The 24,078-nt window shown below is 45.6% G+C and overlaps 1 protein-coding gene and 1 pseudogene across 9 annotated transcripts in view; one reads left to right on the top strand and one right to left on the bottom strand.

Annotated features, from left to right (window-relative positions):
- WDR59 (WD repeat domain 59) overlaps window positions 1-24,078 on the top strand; it is a 101,111-nt gene that overhangs the window by 66,937 nt on the left and 10,096 nt on the right. For 7 of the 9 annotated variants that reach the window (XM_062177397.1, XM_062177395.1, XM_062177400.1 and 4 more), the window contains 7 exons: window positions 4,537-4,670; window positions 8,391-8,472; window positions 12,882-12,994; window positions 15,039-15,189; window positions 15,295-15,367; window positions 16,299-16,425; window positions 17,298-17,440. In XM_062177397.1, the coding sequence (XP_062033381.1) occupies window positions 4,537-4,670; window positions 8,391-8,472; window positions 12,882-12,994; window positions 15,039-15,189; window positions 15,295-15,367; window positions 16,299-16,425; window positions 17,298-17,440 (823 nt within the window). The other 2 variants (XM_062177402.1, XM_062177403.1) reach the window with 2 other exon arrangements.
- Window positions 21,322-21,685, bottom strand: LOC133748602 (large ribosomal subunit protein eL31-like; annotated as a pseudogene).

The following is a 24,078-nucleotide window of genomic DNA, read 5'->3' as shown; positions in this document are numbered from 1 at the left end:
TATAACGTTTTCACACACAGATGTCTCCTCGCTCTGCCCGGCGACGTTGGTCCATACAAGCAATTAACGACTTCCCGGTACTGTGCGCTGTGCAAATGCTCTCCTTAACTAATCCTGTCTCTACCCAAAGGCCCAAGAATAAAATGCCACCTGCCTGGCTTTGAGGAACCTGAAATGACAGCTGGCTGGTTTTCAGGACCAATAGTCATTGTTTTTGCTCCTGGGGAGCCAGGCACTGGCTCTTTGTTAATTGTGGAGTTCAAGTGGATTGATATTGTTAAGGATCATGAATGGTTCTTTGCAAATTAAACTTAATTCTGGGCTTGAAAAGAGACCCAGTTATAAGCCTTTCACTTACCTGATTTCACTTGGAGTGTTTGTCTAATTTTGTGGAGTTTTGCAAAGCCTACCTTTGGCATGGAGAGAGCAGAGGAAGATAGAAGAGGCTTCCACCATTGTGTTTGTTTTCATAGTCTTGGTCTAGTTCTGAGAAAGAAGTACTTACCTGCTTCCTTGGCATGACACAGGAGCAAGATTTTATCCTTTGTGAGTTCTTTGCAACTAATATTTTTCTGACCATCGGTATTTTGCATTGACTGTAAAACCTTGCTGTGGACACCCCCTCTTCCTTCTCTTCCTTTCTCACTCCTATTGGTGTCTCCCCTCTTCTGTCTTCCTCTCCTGTCCCCTTCATGTTTCAGTAGTGCCAAGGTCTCCCCAAGGTGACCTGCTGCTGAGCAAGACAGCCTTAAGGCTTTGTGTAAATTTCATTTGGTGTAAAAAATATTTGGGGGTCTTGTTCCATAGTGCTTTCATATAAAAAAAAGTTGAAATCAGGAGCCCCAATTAGCCAGTACGACTGCTGCCAACAACTTGGAGGTGAAGCCACCAGTGTGGCCACCTTTCCTCAAAAAGCCTGTCCCAGCCAACTCGACTGCTGAGTTTCCACTGATCTTTCCAGATATCCCCACTCCCACTGCTATTTAAATAGGAACTCATTTTGACTCACTGCCCACTCTGCTGATTATGCATTGTTGATGGGGTTGCTGCGAAGCAGTTGGTGGCTTATTCTTGGGCTGTTTGCACATTTAACCCATTTATTGGCATCGATGTTGCCTCCGATTGTAGCAGTGACTCTGGTGGTACAGTCGCAAGCTGGCTGTGGTTGTCATTTAGTGCTATTTGCACCAGTATCTCCCTTCTATCCCCTCTACCCACTCCTCTCTTCCCTGTCCTCTTCCCATAACTCCCCGAACACCTTCTTGATTTGTTCAGAGGGGCATCCTAGTGTTCATCACGTAGTGATTTGTCTGTCTTGCTTTGTCTTTCTTCCCTCAGTCCCTTTTCATGAAATCTGTGGGAAAAGGGCATTTTCTGTTAGTGGAACACTGAAAAGACCTAAGGGAAATGCAGAGTCCTTTGTCCACCCCCAGCCCCCAACCCAATTTTACTTTTCAGAAGAGAATCCACATTTTAAGTCCATCTGAGTGAGACCAAACCAACACGAGAGTTGAGGGCCTATACACTGTAGTGCCTTTTCCTAATCTGGAAGAACTACTCACATAGCCTTATCCTGGAGGGTCATTGTTCTCTGAAACCAAAGGATCCCAAGAGAATTCTGACAGTTGCACATGCAAGAGACGCTCCTGAATTGGCCAGCAAGATATTAAGGGAAAATAAGTTTTAGTGGAGCTTGTGAGTGCTTTTCATTAGGTTTTATCAAGTTTATTAGGTTTGCTTAAAAAGTCCGGAAACTCTGGTTATTTTCGGTGTGCTCTGAGCGCCAGGAGAGCCCATCCTCCCCAAGGCCTGCATGTATTTCTGCGTGTGGTTAAATGAGCTGTAATGAACTGCTCAGTAGTTCACAGACTTCCCACGGTCACTGCCTAGAACAGTGTTTTAGAAGCCTTCCAAACAACCCAGAAGACCAAATTAGAGAGTACCTATTCCATTCCAGATAGAATGTTTTCAGTGTACAGTATTTTTAAATGCAGCCCCTAAATCTCATTTGAGATGACCAGCGTGGAGCTGGTGGGAGTGTTGTTTCCTGGGATTTCTAAACTCCAGGAAACTGAAGGAAAATCACAGTGAAGATTATGTGCATGTTTGCCCTCCCTGTGCTAGGTGAACACCTGTGCTGTTCACTGTCACCACAGGGTTGACACACATTATGCTATTCTCCCTAAAAAAGGCTGTGTGGTTGTAGTTAGTGCATGGATGGCTGCATTTGTCTCATGTCAGTTATCACTGTCTGGCCCCAGCCCATTCTGACAGCTGTTCATTCTTCCACATATCTCCCTTACACCCAGCAGGGTGTTTGTGGCTGAAAGGGGTTGTGTTAAGTGTATGCACGTAATTCTTCCCTAGAAAAGACCCAGGGCAAATGGAGATAGGAAGGGCTACCTCGCAGTAAAAGGTTAAACTCCCCCTTGTGGTGCAGATTAATGATAAATTACATGTGGGTAAACAGTAAATAGTGACTGAACTGCTGCCCATGCTCAAATGGTTGAGGTTCAAGTTGATAGTGTAGCATATGCAATTATAAATTATGATGAACAGTTCACAGATATCCTGAACTAAGTCCAGGTGTCCTGACTGAGTAGGTTCCAAGATACACAATAATCCTATAGGAGGATACATGCATTGGACGACTTGGGGAATTAGATATGACATCAGTGGTCAGAATGCCTGAATTCAGACAAAGACTAATTCATGGAAGAGTAGAAATATAAAAATCGTTATGGATAAAGGATTAATTCGTGAGCATTCTCAATAATTACCTGATTCAAATTCCTGAGAGTGAATACATTCATGACGAGTATACATTTTTCATTTCCCACAGTTGGCGTTTACTCCTTTTCACTGTTCTCTATTAACCCTGTGAAATGGGAATGTCAGAACTCATCACTAGCCCCAAGTTACTAGTGATCAAAAAAGAAAGTTGACATCCGTGAGACGAAATCATAGCAAATAAGTAGCTTGCCAGACATGTGGAAGTGCCCGTGGTTTCTAACTCCAAACTGCAGGCCCCTTTCACTTGTTCCTTTTGCCTCCTTTGTTATAAATAACTCTCCTACCCCCAATACAATATACACTTTTAAAAAGATTTACTGGGGTCAGCTCTGTGGCACAGCAGGTTACTGCGCCAGCATCCCATATGGGCGCTGGTTTGAGTCTCAGGTGCTTCCAGTCCAGCTTCTTGCTAATGTGCCTGGAAAACAGCAGAGGATGGCCCAACTCTTTGAGCCCCTTTACCCATGTGGGAGACCCGGAAGAAACTCCAGGCTCCTGACTTCCATCTAGCCCAGCCCGGTTGTTGCGGCCATTTGGAAAGTGAACCAGTGGATGGAAAATTTCTCTCTCTCTTTGTAACTCTTTTTTTCAAGTAAATAAATACATTTTAAAAATGAAGATTTATTTATTTGAAAGGCAGAGAGAAAGTGAGAGACAGAGAGATCATCCATCCACTGGGTTACTCCCCAAGTAACCACAACAGCTGGGCTGGGTCAGGCTGACGTCAGGAGTCAGGAACTCCATCCAGGTCTCCCACATGGGTGGCAGGAGCTCAGACACTCGGGCCATCCTCCTCTGTCCCAGGATACTCATCAGCAGGAAGCCGAATCAGAAGTGTGGAGCAGCCAGGGTTAACCCAGTCATTCGGAAGCAGGGTAAGGGCATTCCAAGTGACAGCTTAACTCATTGCACCACAAGGCCTGCCCCTATTGCCCTCTTTGGAGTTGAATTACTTGGTTACCCCCTTTTAAATTTTTGGCCATAAAATAAAATGAAGTATTACTCCCTTGGCTGGTTGTTGTTTGAGGATTCCAGATGGGGCTACACTTTGATAATTCTCAGTTTCAAGACACCTCTCCTTTTACACAAGCAGTCTTCTCACACACGTAACCCCTGGGGAAATGGGACACTTGTTCAGGATCTTCCCTATCCCCAAGTCCTTCTACTCACATATTAGCATCCTGAGTTGACCACTCCTAGAAATAATTCAAGTCTGCTGGGAGAACAGGGTAATTTCCTCAAGCTGCTAAATATCTCTGTCTTCCTGCCACAGATTAAGGTTTGCAGAGCACACACTGCCATGTCTGAGTTAAATTTTCAGCAAACCCTGTTGAAATTGAGAAGAAAAAAAACCCGATTAATTTCATGCAAGAACTTTGAACCTGGTACTGAACTCAGCCTTAAAAGTGGGTCTCCCACATTTTTGTGGTTGTTACTAACTTATTTATCTGCTATTTTTAATTAATTAATTAATTCGGGCTTCTGGGTGTCTATTTTTGAGCACCTGCAGAATGTATATAGCCCTGAAGTAGGTGCTTATTTTCCCGTTAGGATTTTGGATCAAGAACTCAATGCCCTTTGTCATCCTTCTTTTCCTACAGATGCTGATTCATATAATTGTGGGCATGATGTAATTTAAAGTCTGCAAATTACCAATGACCCAAATATGATGTGCTTTGCTCTGCCACTGTAGGTTTCCGCTCATCAGAGTCCCCATTACTTATATCTTGTCCTCTCCCCCAGAAATCAAGGCGATGGAAAAGTAAGCGGGAAGGATCAGACTCTAGCAATCGACCCATCAAGGCGGCTGGGAAAGTCATCATTCAGGATGTCGCGTGCCTCCTTCCTGTCCACAAGTCCCTGGGAGAGCTGTACATGTAAGTTCATGATTTGAAGTATCACTTAGTCAGGACTAGCAAACTTCTGTTTTCTTAAGTGTTGGAATACTTTCTTCCAATCAGTTTCAGGAGAAGCCCAGTGTGTTAGCTTTTTGTTGCTTCATGACAAAGTGCCACAGAATTAGCAGCTCCATACAGCTTATGTTCACTAGCGCAGAACTGCTGTGGGTCAGGAGTCTGGGCATGACTCTGCTGGCTCCTTGCTTAGGGCTCACCAGGCTGAAATCTGCATTGGCCGGGCAGTGGTCTCAAGTGCTGCTGTCTCTGGGTCTTCTTCAAGCTTGTTAGCAAAATTTTGTTAGCAAAATTCAGTCCCTTGCAGCTGTAGAACTCTTCTGAGCATTGCTTCCTTCTGAGGCCTTACCCTGAGTAGGCCGTGCCCACCCAGATAGTCTCCCTTTTGATGAACTCAAAGGTAACTGCTTGATTACCTGGTCATGAGACTGGTATCCCATTAATCTTTACTGTTGCAGCCCTCATCCGGAGGGAGGGGATTACACAAATGTGGATGACGGGGGCAGGAATCTGGGGGACCATATTAGAATGCTGCCTCCTATCCCCAATTTTTAAAGCAGATGAAAGCAAAGTGGTTTTGGTTTGAAGAGAAGTGGTAGGTAAGTGACCAGCATGCCGGTCCGGCCTGCAATTTCCCTTCTCTTCCTGAATTTGAAAATATAACAGAAAGTGTTTCTTTTGTACACTTTGAGCTCTGCATCCAAGGATTCAACAAATTGCAGGTGAAAAATATTCAGAAAAAAATTTGCATTGTACTAAACATGTACATATTTTTTTCCTTGTCATTATTCCCTAAACATATACAGCAACTATCATATTAGGTATTATTCATAATCTAAGATAACTTAAATATGACCAGAGGATTTGTGTCAGTTATATGCAAGTATTATACCATTTTTTTATACTTAACATTTTTTTAAATTATCTTTTTTTAAGTTTTATTTATTTATTTATTTGAAAGGCAGAGTTACAGAGAGAGGGGGAGAGAGATCAAGAGATCGAGATCTATCTGCTGGTTCGCTCCAAATGGCTGCAGTGGCCTGGACCGTGCTAGGCAGTAGCAAGGAGCCTGGAGGTCCATCTGGGTCTACCACAAGTGTGGCAGGGGCCCAAGTACTTGGGCCATCTTCCATTGCTTTCCCAGATACATTAGTAGGGAGCTGGATCCGAAGTAGAACAGACAGGACTTGAACCAGCACCCATGTGGGATGCTAGAGCCACAAGTGGCAGCTTAACTTGCTGTGCCACAATGCTAGCCCCAATAAATTATCTTTTATTTTATTTTTGTTTTATCTTCTGCCTACTGATTCACTCCCCAAGGGCCTGCAATAGCCAGGGCTGGATCAGGCCAAAGCCAGGAGCCCAGAACTCCGTGGAACTCCAAGGGACTAAACTACTGAAGCCATCGTCAGTTGTCTGCATTAGCAAAAAGCTGGAATTAAAAGCAGAGCCAGGACTCAAATGCAGGCACTCAGATATAGGATGCAGATGTCCCAGGTGGCATCTCACTACAGCAGGCGCCAGCCCCGTACTGCACCATTTTATGTAAGGAACGTGAGCATTGACAGGTTTCATTATCCACAGGGAGTCCTGGAACCAGTTCTCCACAGATACCAAGGTACAACCGCAGTGCACACAGTATACCAGTGTGTTAGAAATCATAGTCAGGGGCTCGTGCTGGGGCAGTGTGGGTTAAGACACCACCTGCAGCGCTGGCATCCCATGTGGGTGCCGGTTTGAGTCCTGGCTGCTCCACTTCTGATCCAGCTCCCTGCCGTTGAGACTGGGAAGGCAGCAGAGGATGGCCCAGGTCCCTGGGCCCCTACCATCCACATGGGAAATGAAAGAAGCTCCTGGCTCAGCCTCTGTCATTTAGGCCATTTGGGGACTGAACCAGCAGATGGAATATTTCTCTTTCTCTATCTTTCCTTCTTTCTATAACTTTAAAATAAAAAAAAGAAAAAGAAAGAAATAGGGTTATATGCATTTAAACCCATTTGAGTTTTTAAAAAATTTGTATTTATTTGAGGTGGGGTAGGGAAGAGAGAAAAAGAAAACTCCTCCATCCACTTGTTCCTTTCCCAGACGCCCTCATTGGCCAGTACTAGGCCAAGCTGGGAATGCAGCCCAGGTCTCCCACTTGAGTGGCAGGAATTCAATTGCCTGAGCCATGTCTGCCGCCTCCCAGGGTCTGCATTAGCAGGAAACTGGAGTCAGCAACTGGAACCAGATGTCAGCTCCACATACTCTGATGTGAGATGTGGGTGTCTTAACCACTAAGCTAAACACTCACTAAGTCTACTTTTATTCAGCTCTCAAGTCTTGAGAATACCACAGAAAACCTGGTTGGCAGATAGGTATTTGAGTATGATCTGCTCTTCTGACTTCAAAGTTGTGATCAGGGGCTGAGGTTAGGGCTCAATGTGTTAATCTGTCACTTGGGATACCTACATACCTCACCAGGGTGCCCTTGGATCAAGTCCCACCTCTGCTTCCAGTCCAGTTTTCTGCTAATGTACCTGGAAGGCAGCAGATGGTAGCCCAGGTACCTAAGTCCTTGATACCCACATTGGAGACCTGGATAGTTCCTGGCTCCTGGTTCCTGGCTTCGCTGGCCCAGCCCAGGTTATTGTGGACATTTAGGAGTATTATTAGGACATTTAGCATATGAAAAATCTCTGTCTTCCCACCTCTGTCACTCTGCTTTTCAAATAAATAAATAAATAAATTTAAAAAAATAATTGGGGCCAGCATTGTGGTACAGTGGTTAAGCTGCTGCTTGTAATGCCAGAGTCCTATATGAGTGCCAGTTTGAGTCTCAGCTGCTCCACTTCCAATCCAGACCCCTGCCAATGGGAAAGCAGTGGAAGGTGGTCCAAGTACTTGGGCCACTGCACCCACTTGAGAGACCCAGATAGAGTTCTGGCTCCTGGTTTCAGCCTGACCCAGTCCTGACCATTATGGCCATCTGAGGAGTAAACTAGCAGATGGAAGATCTGTCTCTCTCTCCCTCTCTAACTGTGCCTTTCAAATAAAATAAAATAAATTTTAAAAAACAAAAAGCAACTGTGGGCATTTTCACCTTTCCTAAGCCAGAACCAACAGCTGTATTAGCATCAGCTCTGGTTAAACTTTTCCTCCAGGTCAGGTAGAAAGGGAGCTTAAGGCCAACACAGAATAAAACTTTAAAAAGAGAGAGAGAGAGAGAGAGAGAGAGAGAGAGAAAGAGACTTGTGTATTTATTTCTTGAAAGGCAGAGCAACAGAGCGGGCAGAGCAGGGTGGAATGGAGAGAGATCTTCCATCTATTGGTTCACTGCCCAAATAGCCACAGCAGCCAGGGCTGGGCCAGATGGAAACCAGGAGCCAGAAATTCCATCCAAGTCTCCCACATGGGTGGCAGGAGCCTAAGTACTTGGGCCATCTGCTGCTGCCTTCCCAGGTGCATTAGAAGGAAGCTGGATTGGAAGTGGAGCAGCTGAGACTTGAACCTGTCTCTCCTATATGAGATGCCATTGTCACAAGCAGCAGCTTAGCCCACCTCACCACAAAATCAGCCCTTAGAGGGAAGAAAAAAAAGACATTTTGAGTGAGAGCCAAAGAGACATTTTATAGTCTCTCTGTTAAAACAGGAATAATTGATTTAGCAAGTGAGAACACTTTTATTCTTTTGAAACATTTTCAGATTGAATGTGAATGACATTCAGGAAACGTGTCAGAAGAATGCCACGTCGGCCTTGCTTGTTGGAAGAAAGGATCTTGTTCAGGTAGTACACGTATCTTTTGACCTGGCTTTTCTTTAAGAGCAGGTTGTTTTCGCTTTGTAGTTGGCATCCTTGCTGTTTTGCAGTCCCTGTAGCTAGAGCAGTTCTCCACATCCCCTGGATGCTCCTGCTGTGCTTAGTTGGGAAGGTGCTAAGGCACTGCCTGAGGGCTTGGTCGGTTGGCTGTTTTGACTTTTTCTGTCCCAGCTCCATGGTGATTGTTGTACACCTAAATTAGGGCTTCCGCTCTTTGCCACTTGCATCCCCGCCCCCAACTTTTTTTTTTTTTTACTTTAAAAAGTGCTTCATTTCATAAAAGATTTTCCATAGTGTTCCTTTAGGTAGAGATGTTGAGTTTTAAAATATGATTTCATCTTACAAGAATTTAAGCTTCCTTCATTTTTATAGGAAACATCAGCATATTAAAACAAGCTGCTTTTATGTTGTTTTTAAAATAGCTTTATTGAGATATAGTCCAAATGCCATGCAGCTCAGCTATTTAAAATGCACCATTCAGTGGTTTTTAGTATGCTCAGAGTTGTGCAGTCATATTAGGATATTTTCTTTGCCCCAAAAGGAACCTCTGTGCCCCTTAGCTGTCACTACTCAATCCCTTCTTCCCCTTGGCTCCAGGTGACTTCTGATTGACTTTCTAATGCACCTTTACTCATTAGTGTGAGGGTTCCACAGGGCAGTAGAAACCACAAGCTGTTGTCCAATCAGCTTAGTGTTTCTCCTTCTGACCTTCTTGATGAGCCAAAACTAAGGCTTTTCTTTGATTTTTGTCTGATTAAAAAATCCCTGAAATTTCCATTGGTCTCCTAACCAACTCTGTCAATGCCTGAAACTCTTTGAGGAGAAATTCAGTGATGAATTTGATTTCTTTCTTTCTTTCTTTTTTTTTTTTTTTTTGACAGGCAGAGTTAGACAGGGAGAGAGAGAGACAGAGAAAGGTCTTCCTTCTGTTGATTCACCCCCCAAAATGGCCGCTACGGCCGGCGCACTGCACCGATCCGAAGCCAGGAGCCAGGTGCTTCCTCCTGGTCTCCCATGGGGTACAGGGCCCAAGCACTTGGGCCATCCTCCACTGCCTTCCCGGGCCACAGTCCAGAGAGCTGGACTGGAAGAGGAGCAACCAGGACAGAACCGGCACCCCAACCAGGACTAGAACCTGGGGTGCCAGCGCTGCAGGCGGAGGATTAGCTTAGTGAGCCGAGGTACCAGCTCTCTCTTTTTTTTTTTTTTAAGATTTATTTATTTATTTGAAAGGCAGAATTACCGAGAGGCAGAGGCAGAAAGTCTTCCATCCGTTGGTTCACTCCCCAAGTGGCCACAATGGCCGGAGCTGGGCCAATCCAAAGCCAGGAGCCAGGAGCTTCTTCTGCATCTTCCACACAGTTGCAGCAGCCCAAGGACTTTCCCAGGCCATAGCAGGGAGCTGAATCAGAAGTGGAGCAGCTGGAATTGAACCGTTTCTTCCTTTCAAGATTTATTTATTTATTTGAAAGTCAAAGTTACGCAAAGAGGGGGGGGGGGGCGACTTCCATCTGCTGGTTCCTCCCCAATTGGCTGCAATGGCCCGAGCTGCACCAATCTGAAGCCAGGAGCCAGGAGCTTCCTCCAGGTCTTCCCATGCAGGTACAGGGGCCCAAGAACCTGGGCCATCCTCCACTGCTTTCCTAGGCCATAGCAGAGAGCTGGATCAGAAGTGGAGCAGCCAGGACACGAACCAGCACCCATATAGGATGCTGGCACTACAGGCGGCGGCTTTAATCACTGCGCCACAGCACCACCACCACCACCCCACCTCTACCTTTGATCTGTTTCTGTAAGGACCCAGCCCTCTAGGTTCTGGGATACTAAGAAGGTAAAAGGAGGTAGTAGAGACAGCACAGAACTTTCAGCAGGAGGCCTGGGTCCAGCCCAGCTTTCTAGCCAAGTAGTCCTGGGCAGATTATTTCAGACTCCCTCAGTCTCTGTGTATGTCCATACAATGGGAAGCCCAAGCTAATTACCTCATAGAGTTAGTGTGAATATTGGTGAATGCAGGACCAAGGCAAGCCCCAGGTCCATGTTCTGAAAGAAAAAAGCTCTGAGCAGAAGTTAGTTGCTAAGGTTTTAAGAAGTTTTCGGTACGTTTCTGGCCTGGCTGGTCTGGAAGGGCAGAGTGGCCCAGGTGAGGTGGGAGCACTCTGTGTTCGGCAGACCTGGCCTAACCCTGGGCCCTGGCACTTTTTGCTGTGTGATTCTTGGCAACGCAGCGAGCCTTTCTGAAACTCAGTTTTCCAATTGTGAAGTGGAACAGTGCTTCTGAAGTCCTGGTGAGACCTTCACAACTTAAATGGTGAAGGGCCTATGTATCTGGCAGAAAGTGAATGCCCAGCGTGGTACAACCGCTGTCTCTGCAGTTATCCATTGCCACACACTGGTTCCGTGCACAAGAAATGACGTCAGTGGAAATGTTTGACCATTTTTTTTTTCTCCTTTCTGCCCGTGTTGAAGATAAAGTGTTTCCTTGAAGTCAGGGCATAATGTGCTAACTTGTTAGCCGGTGTACTGGATCTCCTGCCCCATCCCAGGAAGTCTCTAGCTTCTTTTAGCAGCCATTCAGGCAGCTCAGTGATGGTAGAGGTGAACATAAACTTCGAGTTTCTCCTTGTAAACAGTGCTGGTCTGCATTTTCCAAGGATGTTGATGCAGACATGATGTTTCCCTGTTTTTCAATTATTTTATTTGCTTTTTCTTCTTGGGTTAAAAGCTCCTGGTTCAGAGTTCCCATCTTCTTCCTCCCAAGCTTCTCATGGAGTGTGGAGTCTGTTGTATTGGTTTCCAGTTAGTGGACATACAGTGATGTACTGCTCCTAAGAGTTTCTATAACAGTGTTCAATCTTTAGAGTAGAGAGGATGAAGCTTTGTTTACAGTGTGTTGTATTTAGTGTATGGCATGGAGTTGATAGACTTTGTTTTTTTTAAAAATATTTTTATTTATTTATTTATTTGAGAGGTAAAGTTACAGACAGTGAGAGGGAGAGACAGAGAGAAAGGTGTTCCATTCGCTGGTTCACTCCCCAAATGGCCGCATGGCCGCAGCTGGGCCGATCTGAGGCCAGGAACCAGGAGCTTCTTCCAGGTCTCCCAGTGGGTGCAGGGCCCCAAGGGCTTGGACCATCTTCTGCTTTCTCAGGCCACAGCAGAGAGCTGGATCAGCAGTGGAGCAGCCGGGACTAGAACCGGTGCCCATATGGGATGCCAGCATTGCAGGCAGAGGATTAACCTGTGCCACAGTGCTGGCCCCAGAGTTGATAGACTCTTTTTTCTTTTTTTAAAGATCTATTTATTTATTTGAAAGAGTCACACAGAGAGAAGGGGAGGGAGAGAGAGAGAGAGAAGTCTTCCATTCGCTGGTTCACTCCCCAATTGGCCATAATGGCTGGAGCTGCACCCATCCGAAGCCAGGAGCCAGGAGCTCCCATGCAGGTACAGGGGCCCAAGAAGTTGGGCCATCTTCCACTGCTATCCCAGGCCATAGCAGAGAACTGGATTGGAAGTGGAGCTACTGAGGCTCAAACCAGCACCCATATGGGATGCTGGCACCGCAAGCGGCGGCTTTACCTGCTATGCCACAGTGCCGGGCCCTTTGATAGACTCTTAATGGACATCAGTTTCTGCTGCTTATGGCTCCAGACGCCATGAGCTTTCACAGTATTCCTCAGGTTTGGTATCCGCAAAATAAAGCCAAATATGTTTTATCTTGACTTTTTTTTTTAAGCTTCAGAGAGTAAACAAACTTTGGTAATGAAGGCAACAAAGTTTTCCAGTGAATAAAGAAAGACGTTAAAGGAGGGGCTGGCATTGTGGCATAGCTGGTAAAGCTGCAGCCTGTGACACCAACATCCTATATTGGGCACCCATTCATATCCTGGCTGCTCCACTTCCTGTCCGGCTCCCTGCTAATGGCCTGGGAAAAACAGAAAACGGCCCAAGTCCTTGGGCTCCTGCTACCTACATGGGAGATCCAGATGAAACTCCTGGCTCCTGGCTTCAGCCTTTCCTCCTTGCCAACCTAGTTTTATAATAAAACGTCAGGAAAAAGTCATACGAGTTAGCAGTTAGATGGATGGCCCGTTGAAATGATCATTGTGTCATTTCTCTGGCGGTCACGTGATGAAAGCTTTCAGACTGGAGTTTCTCAGGCTTTGTAGTGCACTCAGGTCTGCTCAGGACTTGTGAAATGCGGATCCTGATTCTGTAGGTCTGAGTAGGACCTGACCTTCCAACTTTCCGCAGGCTCCCGGCTCTGCCGCCTTCTGAGCAGTAAGGCCAGAGGCTGCCTGTGGAGCTTCAGCGGGCGACCTTGACGGGTTTTTCTTCCTGCTGTCATCAATTTGAGTGTTTCTCTTTGTTCTTTCCAGGTTTGGTCGCTGGCTACGGTAGCTACAGACCTTTGCCTTGGTCCCAAGTCTGACCCAGATTTGGAAACACCTTGGGCTCGACATCCATTTGGGCGACAGCTGCTGGAGTCCCTGTAGGTTTTCAGAGTGCAAATGATGTCCATTTTAGATCGGTAAACCCTGTGTTATTGCCTGAGAGACAGGTGCAGAGGTCTAAGGAAAGAGAGGAAGAAGTAGGCTATTTCGTTTCGGTACTGAAATCATTTTTGTGCAGAACCAACTTCTTTTTCTCTTTTTTAAAAATTTATTTATTTATTTGAAAGTCAGAGTTACACAGAGAAAGGAGAGGTAGAGAGGGAGAGGGAGAGGTCATCCATCTGATGATTCACTCCCCAGTTGGCCGCAATCGCCTGGAGCTGTGCTGATCTGAAGCCAGGAGCCAGAAGCTTCTTCCAGGTCTCCCACGCGGGTGCAGGGGCCCAAGGACTTGGGCCATCCTCTACTGCTTTCCCAGGCCATAGCAGAGAGCTGGATCAGCAGTGGAGCAGCCGGGTCTCGAACTGGCGCACACATGGGATGCCAGCGCATCAGGCCAGGGCGTTAACCCGCTGCACCACAGCGCCGACCCCAGAACCAACTTCTTACAGCAGAAGGAACTTTATAGTATTTGTCATTTTTAATAAAAGGATTTGAGACACCTGAGGCTTGGATGTCCTTTAGCGTTTCACACCTATTCCTTGAATCATTCAATGTGAACACAGGAGTTTAAGCCTTGAAGTGGTTAAGTTTCTTTTTGGCTCCTGAGAACAGATTAGAGACATGTTCATTGGCATTCATGTTTTCCAAAACCCATCATCAGGCAACTCATGAAAACATTGGTTTTATGCTGAATTTATTGTGTTGAAAATGTGGCAAACTGGAATTACAATACATAAAATAATTTACCACCAAGTAAAATAAAACTCCTTGATCTCCATAACACTGAGGCCCGGAGCCAGGGCACAGAAACTCTGCTTCCTTCAGGATGAGGGTCACTCTGCTGCTTGTTGAGGGCAGGCCTGGGACCTCTGTTCCTGCCGCTGTTGCCTCGTGGCTAATGCTCTTTCCCCTCCTCCATGTAAGCCTATAAGACAGGAAGAGTGAAGACTCCTAAGATATTAGATACAGAGTGACAAGACAGTGTCAGTGTTACCCCATCACAACTGCAGAGCCCTCTGATCCCCCGCTTGCATGTTCTAGCTTGGTGGTCCTCACAGGACAGAGCAAACACGAGGCCCTAAAAGGTAAAAAATATTCCTTGTTGTTCATATTTAATAGCTCATCTTCGTAATTCTCACCTCCAGAGTGTGCTGACCATGCTGAGGTGTGACAGTGATCTCTAAGCCCCTACGTATAGCTTTAGGGTCCCTGAGTAACACATAAAGGAAACTACCAAAAAGCAGCGTGGCTCTTTCTTGGAGACAGGGAGACTGAGAGAGCAAGTTTAGCCTCACCCATTTGTAATCTACTTAGTTCTTGGAGAAGCTACGTTCGTGTTTGAATCATGCCTGGATACCAACCTGAAGCTTTCAGATTTCAAGTTATCAAGGTCATTTCTTTCTTTCTTCCTTTTTTTTTTTTTTTTTTTAGAGATTTGTTTGTTTATTTGAAACTCAGTTACACAGAGAGAGAAGAGGCAGAAAGAGCGAGAGAGAGTCTTTCATCCACTGGTTGACTACTCAATTGGCCACAGCAGCTGAAGCTGTGCTGATCTGAAGCCAGGAGCCAGGAGCTTCTTCCGGGTCTCCCACGCAGGTGCAGGAGTCCAAGGACTTGGGCCATCTTCTACCGCTTTCCCAGGCCATAGCAGAGAGCTGGATTGGAAGTGGAGCAGCCAAGATTTGAACCAGTACCCACATGGGATGCCAGCACTTCAGGCAGTGGCTTTACCCACTATGCCACAGCACTGGCCCCTTAAGTCATTTCTAATACTTTGCTACTTTTTATTCCAAAACAAATTTAAGCAAACTCCAAGTAGTTCAGACCATTAAGTCTATAGAAAGCCCCAGTTCCTGACAGATTTTAGAGCAGAATTAACCATCCTGCCAGCCTGCCCCTAAGGAGTCGCCTGCCCTGCTGGTGACATCATTCCCCAGCCCCCTCTTGATGTGTTTTGTCTCCCCTCGCCCTTTCCTTCAGGTTGGCTCATTACTGCCGGCTCCGGGACGTACAGACCTTGGCCATGCTCTGCAGCGTGTTTGAAGCCCAGTCTAGGCCGCAGGGAATACCAAATCCCTTTGGGCCGTTTCCCAACCGGTCCTCCACGCTAGTGGTGTCCCACAGTCGATATGTAAGTTTGCAATGTCCTTGTTTTTCTGATGTTTGTCCTCGTGTAAACTTGCCTGTGGCGCGGAGTTCTGATGCCAGTCCTTTTCGTCCCTCTTCCCCTCTGCAGCCCAGCTTTACCTCCTCTGGCTCCTGCTCCAGTATGTCAGACCCGGGGCTCAGCACAGGGGGCTGGAACATAGGTTGGTATGCAAATGACACAGCCCTCACTGCTTTTCAGCATTCTACAAGCTGTGTGCGTGTGCTTCACCTGTGACCCTTGGTGGGTGCCTGTTCTCCAGACCTTTCCTTGATTCTCATGTCTCTTTCAATTTTACGGGCTAGGATAAGCCCGGCTTGCGTGGTGGACAGGCCACGTCTAGTAGATCCCTATGTCTTGCTGGGCTGCTTTTCGTCTCATAACCTTGACAAGCTGACAGTGGGACTTCCCCAACCCAACCCTTATCCTTCCTCCTCCATGCGCCTTGCTCACGATTGCTGCCACTTCCTGTCACCTGTCTCTTCCCAGGACCATCAGTGCAGAGCAGTAAGACTGCGCCTGGCTCCAGCTGGCCATAGTTTGTTTCATGAGTAGGTGTATTTTTGTTTCCTGGGTTTTAAAATTTTCTTTTCCAAAATGATCCTAATTTTCTTGATAATAAAAGTAGTATATTCCCCATGAAGATAGGTACACAAAAGGTATTGGGGAAGAAAATAGTAATCCTTGATCCCACACTTAGGAATATTAACTGTTAACGTTCCAGAACATTGTCCTCTTACCTGTGTGTGGGTTTGGCCTTTCTATATATGTGATTTGTACGTTTCAGCTTTAATTTTATCCCAAGCATTTAAAAAATTTTTATAAATTATAACTGTATAACATCCTTTATATCACTAGTCCATAGTTGGCTTGATTATCCATGAGTATACTTAATTACCAGGTTCTGTTAATAATGAATACCTGGACAAAAAGGCAAGGCGCTAAGGAGAGAATTGTGTTTTGTTCTGTTTCTCAGAATCCCAGCTCAGCCTGTTTTTCTCTAGGAAGTCATTCGCACACACACCAGGTTGTGAGGGTTTGCACCCTGCCCTTGGCCTCTGATTGCCGTATTCCCCTGGCTTGGTTTTCTTCAGCGGGCAGGGAGGCAGAGCACATATCTTCACCCTGGGGAGAGTCTTCTCCTGAAGAGCTCCGCTTTGGGAGCCTGACCTGCAGTGACCCTCGGGAGCGAGAACGTGACCAGCATGATAAAAACAAAAGGTAACCTCCTTCGTCGGCAAGAGCACCTGTCCAGAACTCTAGATCCTTCCTGACTGAGACTCTTACTTTCACAAAGGTCTATTGGGGTGGGCATTGTGGCACAGTGGGTTAAGCTGCTGCTTGGGATGCCTGCATCCCGGATCAGAGTGTGAGTTCGAATCCTGTCTGCTCCACTTCCATTCTAGCCTCCTTCTGATGTGCTTGGGAAGTAGTGGATGGTGGTCCCAGTGCTTGAGTTCTTTTTTTTTTTTTTTTTTGACAGGCAGAGTGGACAATGAGAGAGAGAGACAGAGAGAAAGGTACCTTGTAAAGGTAAATTGTGCCGTTGGTTCACCCTCCAATGGCTGCCACGGCTGGCGCGCTGCGGCGGGCGCACCGCGCTGATCCGATGGCAGGAGCCAGGTGCTTCTCCTGGTCTCCCATGGGGTGCAGGGCCCAAGCACTTGGGCCATCCTCCACTGCACTCCCTGGCCACAGCAGAGAGCTGGCCTGGAAGAGGGGCAACCGGGACAGAATCCAGTGCCCCAACCGGGACTAGAACCCAGTGTGCCGGCGCCGCAAGGTGGAGGATTAGCCTGTTGAGCCACAGCGCCGGCCAGTGCTTGAGTTCTTACCATCCCTGTGGGAGATCCAGCTGGAGTTCCCAGGCTCCTGACTATAGCCTGGCCCAGTCCTGGCTGTTGTGGCCATTTGTGGAGTGAACCAGCAGATAGATTCTTCCCTCTCTCTCTCTCTCGCTCTCTCTCTTGCTCTGCCTATCAAATAAATACATTAATTAATATTTAAAATTTAAAAAGTCTATTAAGTGCTATTTGGCATCCAGCTTATTTTTCTTAAAGGAACTGAAAATAAATCTTTTGCTTTTCCTGCAGACTTCTTGACCCTGCCAATACCCAGCAGTTTGATGACTTTAAGAAATGCTATGGGGAAATCCTGTATCGTTGGGGTCTGAGAGAGAAGCGAGCAGAAGTGCTGAAGTTTGTTTCCTGTCCCCCTGATCCACACAAAGGGATTGGTGAATATGAATTTCTTTCTTTTCCTGCCATTGTCTGGAAGGTTCTATGATTTAGTTTGCTCACAACATCAGACTTAAAATGAAATTTTAGATTCCCATTTATAATCAAGTTTCTGAGATATTTTGAATCTGTTCCAAGGTTCTGAAAACTTGCATTTTATAAGATTAAATTTTAGTTGTGAAAGAAGTGGATTTATATACAGGACTGAGCTATCGATTGGAAGTAGTGACACTTAATCATTTATTCAACTAATATGTACCAAACTCCTCTTAGGTGCAGGATTCACACATTCCCTCTCCTGGTGGAACTCAGAGCTGAATAGGGGAGAAAAACTAGATAATTACAAACTGTGATAATATTAGCAAACACAATATTGGCAGGATGAACAGGGAGAATTTTGAAGGGCACGATGCAGTGTAAGGGGAGAGACTCTCTGAGGATCTGAGTGCTGATGGGCAAGAAGCTGCCGTGCAGGGCAGAGAGGAGAGCGTTCCACACAGAGGGAACAGCCCTTGTCCTCTGCACAGGGAAGGAACTCCGGTGTGCCTGATCCAGTGGGAAAGAAAAGTGCTCTAAAGCTGGAGTGTAGGCTCAGCGAGGCCTTGTCAGGCAGCGGCTTGTAAATTGTGATGGAGAACTGTGGTCAGCTTCAGAATCCATGAGCCAGGGGCATGCCTGGCTTACATTTTAAGAGGATCATTTTGGCTGTTAGATGAGGAAAGGATTTGGGCAGGGCAGAGTAAAAGGATGACCTATTGGAGACTCTCAGAGTATTCAGATCAGCTGCCTTGTCTGAAGGTGGGACTGCTGGAGGTGGAGCCAGATAGATTATAAGTATATTTTAGGAGCGGGTGTTTGGCCTGGTGATCAAGATGCTAGGTAGGTCTCCTGCATCCCATGTCTGAGTGCCTGCGTTTGAATTCCAGATGGAGCTCCCAATTCCACTTCCTGCTGATCATACCCTGAGAGGCAGTGATGATGGCTCAAATAGTTGGGTTCCTTCCCCATATTGGAGACCTGGATTGAGTCCCTGGCTTGGCTTCTGCCCCCCAGCCATTTTGGGCATTTAGAGAGTGAATTAGTGGATAGGAACTCTTTATCTGTCTCTCAAATAAATAAACAGATAATTGCCCCAAGTCGCTCAGGAACTAGTGGTATCTGGTAGCTCCAGAAGTTGCTTGCAGGTGAGATTAAAACAGGAGTCTTACTTGATAGCCCTTTTGGGAATCCCATTCCATAGAGGTGGATATTAGCTCTCCTCTGCCCCAGATTAAGATGGAATTTTTTTTTTCCAGAGGGAGAAACGCATTTCCAGGCTTAAAGGGCCCACCAAATCCCTAGCATAATGGGTTAGAAAGACCAGGGATACAGAGCTAGAAGACCCTGGGTAGACACATTCTCAGAGGGTGAGGAATATGAATGACCTCACATTCTCAGGAGCAGTCTCAGAAACCCCATGGTAATACTTCAAGAAAATGGTGTCCAACCTAGAGTTTGGAATCCAAGTTATCAATCAGGTGTGAAAGTGAACATCAGCCTACCCAGGGAGGGGGAGTAGACCCCCTGTGGGAAACACAGGCGTGGAAATGCTCATGAAAGCGCTCACTGTGACAGACCTGGCCAGCCTGTCCAGACTGGAGCCTTGGCGTCAAGAAAAGAATGTTGAAAAGGAATCTAGAGTGCTTCAGTGTTCAGTGTGTTTAAAGACGATCCAGGTATTCGAGGGAGAATTTGGAGAATGAATGATTGATAAGTGCATAGCAAACTAAGCAAATGAAGAAGCAAGACTATTACTCTGGGAAAAGCAAAACGTGCAAGAAGGGAAGCCTGATAGTATGTGGCATGGCTTGCATAATGTTTACTTGGCTAACTAATGTGAAACCAGAATACTAATCCAACCCACACCAGGCAACAGAACTGCATGGGGAAGATGAGAGACAGGCGGCACAGTTTTGCAGTGGGAGATTAGGAGAGTGAGGGACATTCCCTGTGGCAAGTCAGTGGCTAATGCATGAATATGAAAAGTAAGAAATAGCTTTATAAACTTGTTTAGTGACAGGGCTGTGAAAACTGAGCAGGTCAATGAACTGAAAGGATTTTCTCTAGGGAGTGCTGGGATGAGGTTGGCAGGAAATGGCTTGGCAATGAGGTGTATAGAGTTATTTGACTCAAGTTGCATTTCAAGTTGTTTGAAAAAAACAAACTAGAGAAATGCATTGCTTTCAATGGTGAATACAAGGATGATTTTTTAAAAATATAGGTTATTTTGGTATATGTATTTGAAGAAATGTAAAGACACAGTGTATTTTTTTTTTCATAGCATTTAAGGGCAAGAAGGTATACTAGAAGAGATTAATGATAGCCAGCTATAATTTATTATCTTTTAAAATTAACTTTCAGGGAGCATGCATTTAGCCTGGTGTTTAGTACGCCCATGTCCCACATCAGGGCCTAGGTTCAATTCCTGGGCCCAGTCCCCTGACTCCGGCTTCCTGTCAGTACAGACTGGGAAGCAGCAGTGGTGGCTCAGATAATCGTGTCCCTGTCACCCACATGGTGGGAGACCTAGACTGAGTTCCCAGCTCCTAGCTTTAGCCCAGGCCCAACCCTCAACAGTGTGTCTGTGTGTGTGTCTGTGTGTGTATGTGTCTGTGTGTGTGTGTTTCTCAAATAAAAAAAATTTAAGTTATTTTTGGGGAAAAGTGGATCACATATCGAACTGATACGTCAATCTGTCCGTCAGCTAAACCATTACTGACATCTGTTACAAAGTATCCTGCTGGATCCTATAGGGTATACAGAGAAGTAGAAGGTGTACTCTGGGGTTATGTCAAGAAGTCTATAACCCAGTCAGATTCTGAGTCATAGACTTAGGAAGACTTACATGATAATCAGAATCAATCATCTAAATAGCGACGTATCTGAACTAATGTTTGAATGTTTTACAGGGAAGGTCAGTGTGGTTGTTTTTTACAGTTTTGTTCCTAGGTATTCCTAATGATTTATGATCTTACAATCTGTATTTAGATTTCAACTTTAAAGAGTGTTTTATTTCAATTTATTTAAATCTAGCCTGTTAAACCGAGAGCTAGAGATTGCACAAGAAGGGAGAAAGGGGTTGTTCTCAGATGACTACTAGCCACAGTTGCATTTTCCCATCAGTCTTACTCATTCTTTGCTAAATAATTCTTGTCCTAATTGTTTGGTTCTCTAGCCATGTATACGTATTTTCACAAAAGTCATCTGCTTCTGGGCCAAAGGTCCTGAGAATCCTGGCTCCATCCCAGCCTCGCCCATGTCTCCTGGCAGAGATGGTGTCACATCCAGCTCTCTCTCTTCACTGGATCCATAGTGAAGAGGACTTTCAATAGCTTCTAAAGAGGCCTGATTTTGATGTTCCTTCTGGATGCTTCTGTTTCTGACTTTAAGTAAATGTAAGGCAAAAGCAGAAGCCAGCACTGGACACCAGAGCTAAACGACCCTGGTAAAGGTGTGATCAGCAGTGCCACGGAGCAGAGGGGTTACGTCATCAGTAAACAGGGTTTAGCTGGTGGTTGCTCTCAGACTAAAGCGTTTTGGACAGTGGGGATACTGAAAAAACAGTGAGGAGCTTTAAATTCACCCCATAAAATGTTTAACTTTGTCACATGAAAGGAGTGTATTGTTTGAAGTGTCAATCAAGCACATTTAGAAAGCTGATTTGTTGTCAGGTATGCTAGCCTTTATAAATAGCCTTGATATCCTATTTGTGTTGAAAACATGTTACATTAATAACCTTGTTATTTGTATACAGTTACTTAGGGAAGTGGAACTTCCCTTTTTGATTCCTTGTACTGTGAGTTTATCTTTATTTATTTTTTCTTTTTGCCATTTTACAACTTTAATCAGTTCTCATCCACATAGGCTGTAGATTTTTGAAAGTGGTGACAGGTACATAGGTAACCAAAGTATAGAACTTATTTGGTGAACCTTCATCCTCACTAGGTTTTCTGGATGGTCTCACGCGGATGCCGTATTCCGTTGGCTCAGATGGCTTTGTTGAGCCTGGTATCAGTGTGCACGTCTGGAGTCCCCGTCTCTTTCATGGCAAACTTCTGGATCTCTTTGAGTGCCCAAGGGACCTGCTTCTTGAAGCCCACTCCCTAGATGCGCTTGTGAATGCTGATGGTGTACTGTCGGGTCACCACTTCATTGATGGCAGAATGGCCCTTCTTCTTCTTGTCACCCTTCTTTGCAGGAGCCATCTTGTAGAGCCCAAGTTGGAAAGCTATTTTATTTTTTTGAGAGACAGAGACAGCCAGAGAGAGATCTCTCAGTTGATGACTCAGTCCCCAGATGCCCCCACAGCAGCCAGGGCTGGACCTGGCTGAAGCTAGATCTCCCTCTCTCCCTGTCTCCCTGTCTCCCTCTCTCCCTCTCTCCCTCTCTCCCTCTCCCTCTCTCCCTCTCCCTCTTTCCCTCTCTCCCTCCCTCCCTCTCCCTCTCTCCTTTAAAGATTTATTTATTTACTTGAAAGGTAGAGTTACAGAGAAACAGAGGTGGAGAGAGAGGTCTTCCACCCGCTGTTCACTTCCCAGATGGCTGCAACAGCCAGAGCTGTGCCACTCTGCAGCCAGGAGCCAGGAGCTTCTTCCAGGTCTCCCACATGGGTGCAGGGGCCCAAGCACTTGGGCTGTCTTTCCCTGCTTCCCCAAGCCTTAGGAGAGAGCTGAATCGGAAGTGGAGCAGACGGGACTTGAACTGGTGCCCATGTGGGATGCCAGCACTTCAGGCGGCAGCTTTACCTGCTATGCCACAGCACCAGCCCCTGAAGCTGGATCTCAAATCTTAATCCAGGTCTCCCACATGGTGACAGGAGCCTAATTACCTTAGCCATTACCTGCTGCCTCCCACAATCTGGGATGGCACACTGGAGCTGGGACTCAAACACAGGCCTCCAGTGTGAGACGCAGGCGTCTTAACCAGCACCTCGAGCACCCTGTGAAGTGGGTTTAATAATTACGAGAGCTCTCACAATAATGTCGCGCTAATTAAAAGCATGGGGAGCACCAAACATCCAGTTTTTTCTAGGATCCCTCCTGCCGTGAGTATACAGTAGCTGAATAAATCTGTAGTGTTGCACAGTGGACATCTGGGAATTCCACAGGTTGTGAGGGTGAAGGAGACGCCCTGACAGCTCTTATGTCTTGAGCCCATGTCCCTTTGCACCCCTCAAGCATGGAAGGAAGCAGTACACCAGCAGTGCCCAGAGGCCTCGCACAGCGGCTCCACCTGCTTTAGAACAGCAGCTCCATTTTGTGTGCTAGTCAGAAGCAAGGGAGAACGATTTGGTGTTTTTGTATTTTCTGTCTTTGTGAATTTAGATTCACTTAGAAATTGTCCAGATCCCTCTAAATTATTCATTTATTAGCTAAGTGAAATATTAGTTCAGATTCTTAAAGTTAATAAGGATCTTGAAAATTATGTTTGAGCTGACTCACTATAGAGAAACACAATTATTTGTGACATTCTGAGTTTTTCAAAGAGATGAAATTTTAATAATCTTAGATAGGGGGAGTAATAAAGTTTACATTTACAGTTATCTCAAGTGCCAAAGAACAAACTCTTCAAAAAGACATGTTGTTATAATTTGATTTACTTGAACACAAAATTTTTTACATTCTCATAATTGTAAATATTGAGTAGAAGTAATATCTTGTCTGACCAATAAAACCAGTAATTGAAATTTAAGAAGTTTAAACTAATTAGGTTTCTCATGAGCATATAAAGCAGAGTCTTACATAATGTAAAAAGTTAGGCTTAGGTGGAGAAGACCTAGATGTTTTGAAACCAAAATTATCAAACCAGTCTGATCTGACTCAGGGTTTATCTTAACTAGGAATGTCATAAAAGTTTGTGTTAATTACTGTGTATTAAAGCAGTTTTGTTGTAGTATTTTTTTTTACCTCTGGTTGTCATACAGCCAAGGGGTGAGATGTGAGAAGAGAGGCCCCTTTGTTGTCCAAGGGAAGACAAGGAGGGGCCAACATGGGAAGGTGATGATGTTGTATGGATAGAGAGAGGGGAGTGAAAATGGCGGCCCGAAGTAGCCATCTGAGGTTACAAGAGATACAGCCAGACTACACACTCTGGCTGTGTCTGAAATGAGAGGCATTTCTTTCTTTCTTTCTGTTCTTTTACATTTTTTAAAGGATTTATTTGTGTTTGAAAGGCAGAGTGACAGGAAGAGAGAGTGGGAGGGAAGGAGGAGGGAAGAGAAGGAAAAGCAAGGGAGAGAAACATATCTTCCATCCACTAATTCACTCCTCAAATGGCTGCAACAGCCAGGCCTGGGCCAGGCTGAAGCCAGGAACCAGGAACTCCACCCGGTCTCCCACACAGATGGCAGGGGTCTAAATACTTAGGTCATGTTTACACTTCCTTCCCAGCCACATTAGCAGGAAGTTGGGTTGGAAGCTGAGCAGCCAGGACTCAAACTAGCACTTAGTATGGCATGCTGTTGTTGCAAGAGGTAACTTAACCTGCTGTACCACAGTTCTGGCCCCTTTAAATTTTTTATTTATTTTCATTTTATTTGAAAGACATAGAGACAAAGACACAGAGAGAGAGAGCAAACTTCCATTCACTGGTTCCCTTC

Source organism: Lepus europaeus, chromosome 19, assembly GCF_033115175.1.
Source record: "Lepus europaeus isolate LE1 chromosome 19, mLepTim1.pri, whole genome shotgun sequence".
Taxonomy (NCBI): Eukaryota; Metazoa; Chordata; class Mammalia; order Lagomorpha; family Leporidae; genus Lepus; species Lepus europaeus.
Note: the sequence above shows the minus strand (reverse complement) of the source record. Positions and strands in the feature narration are given on the sequence as shown.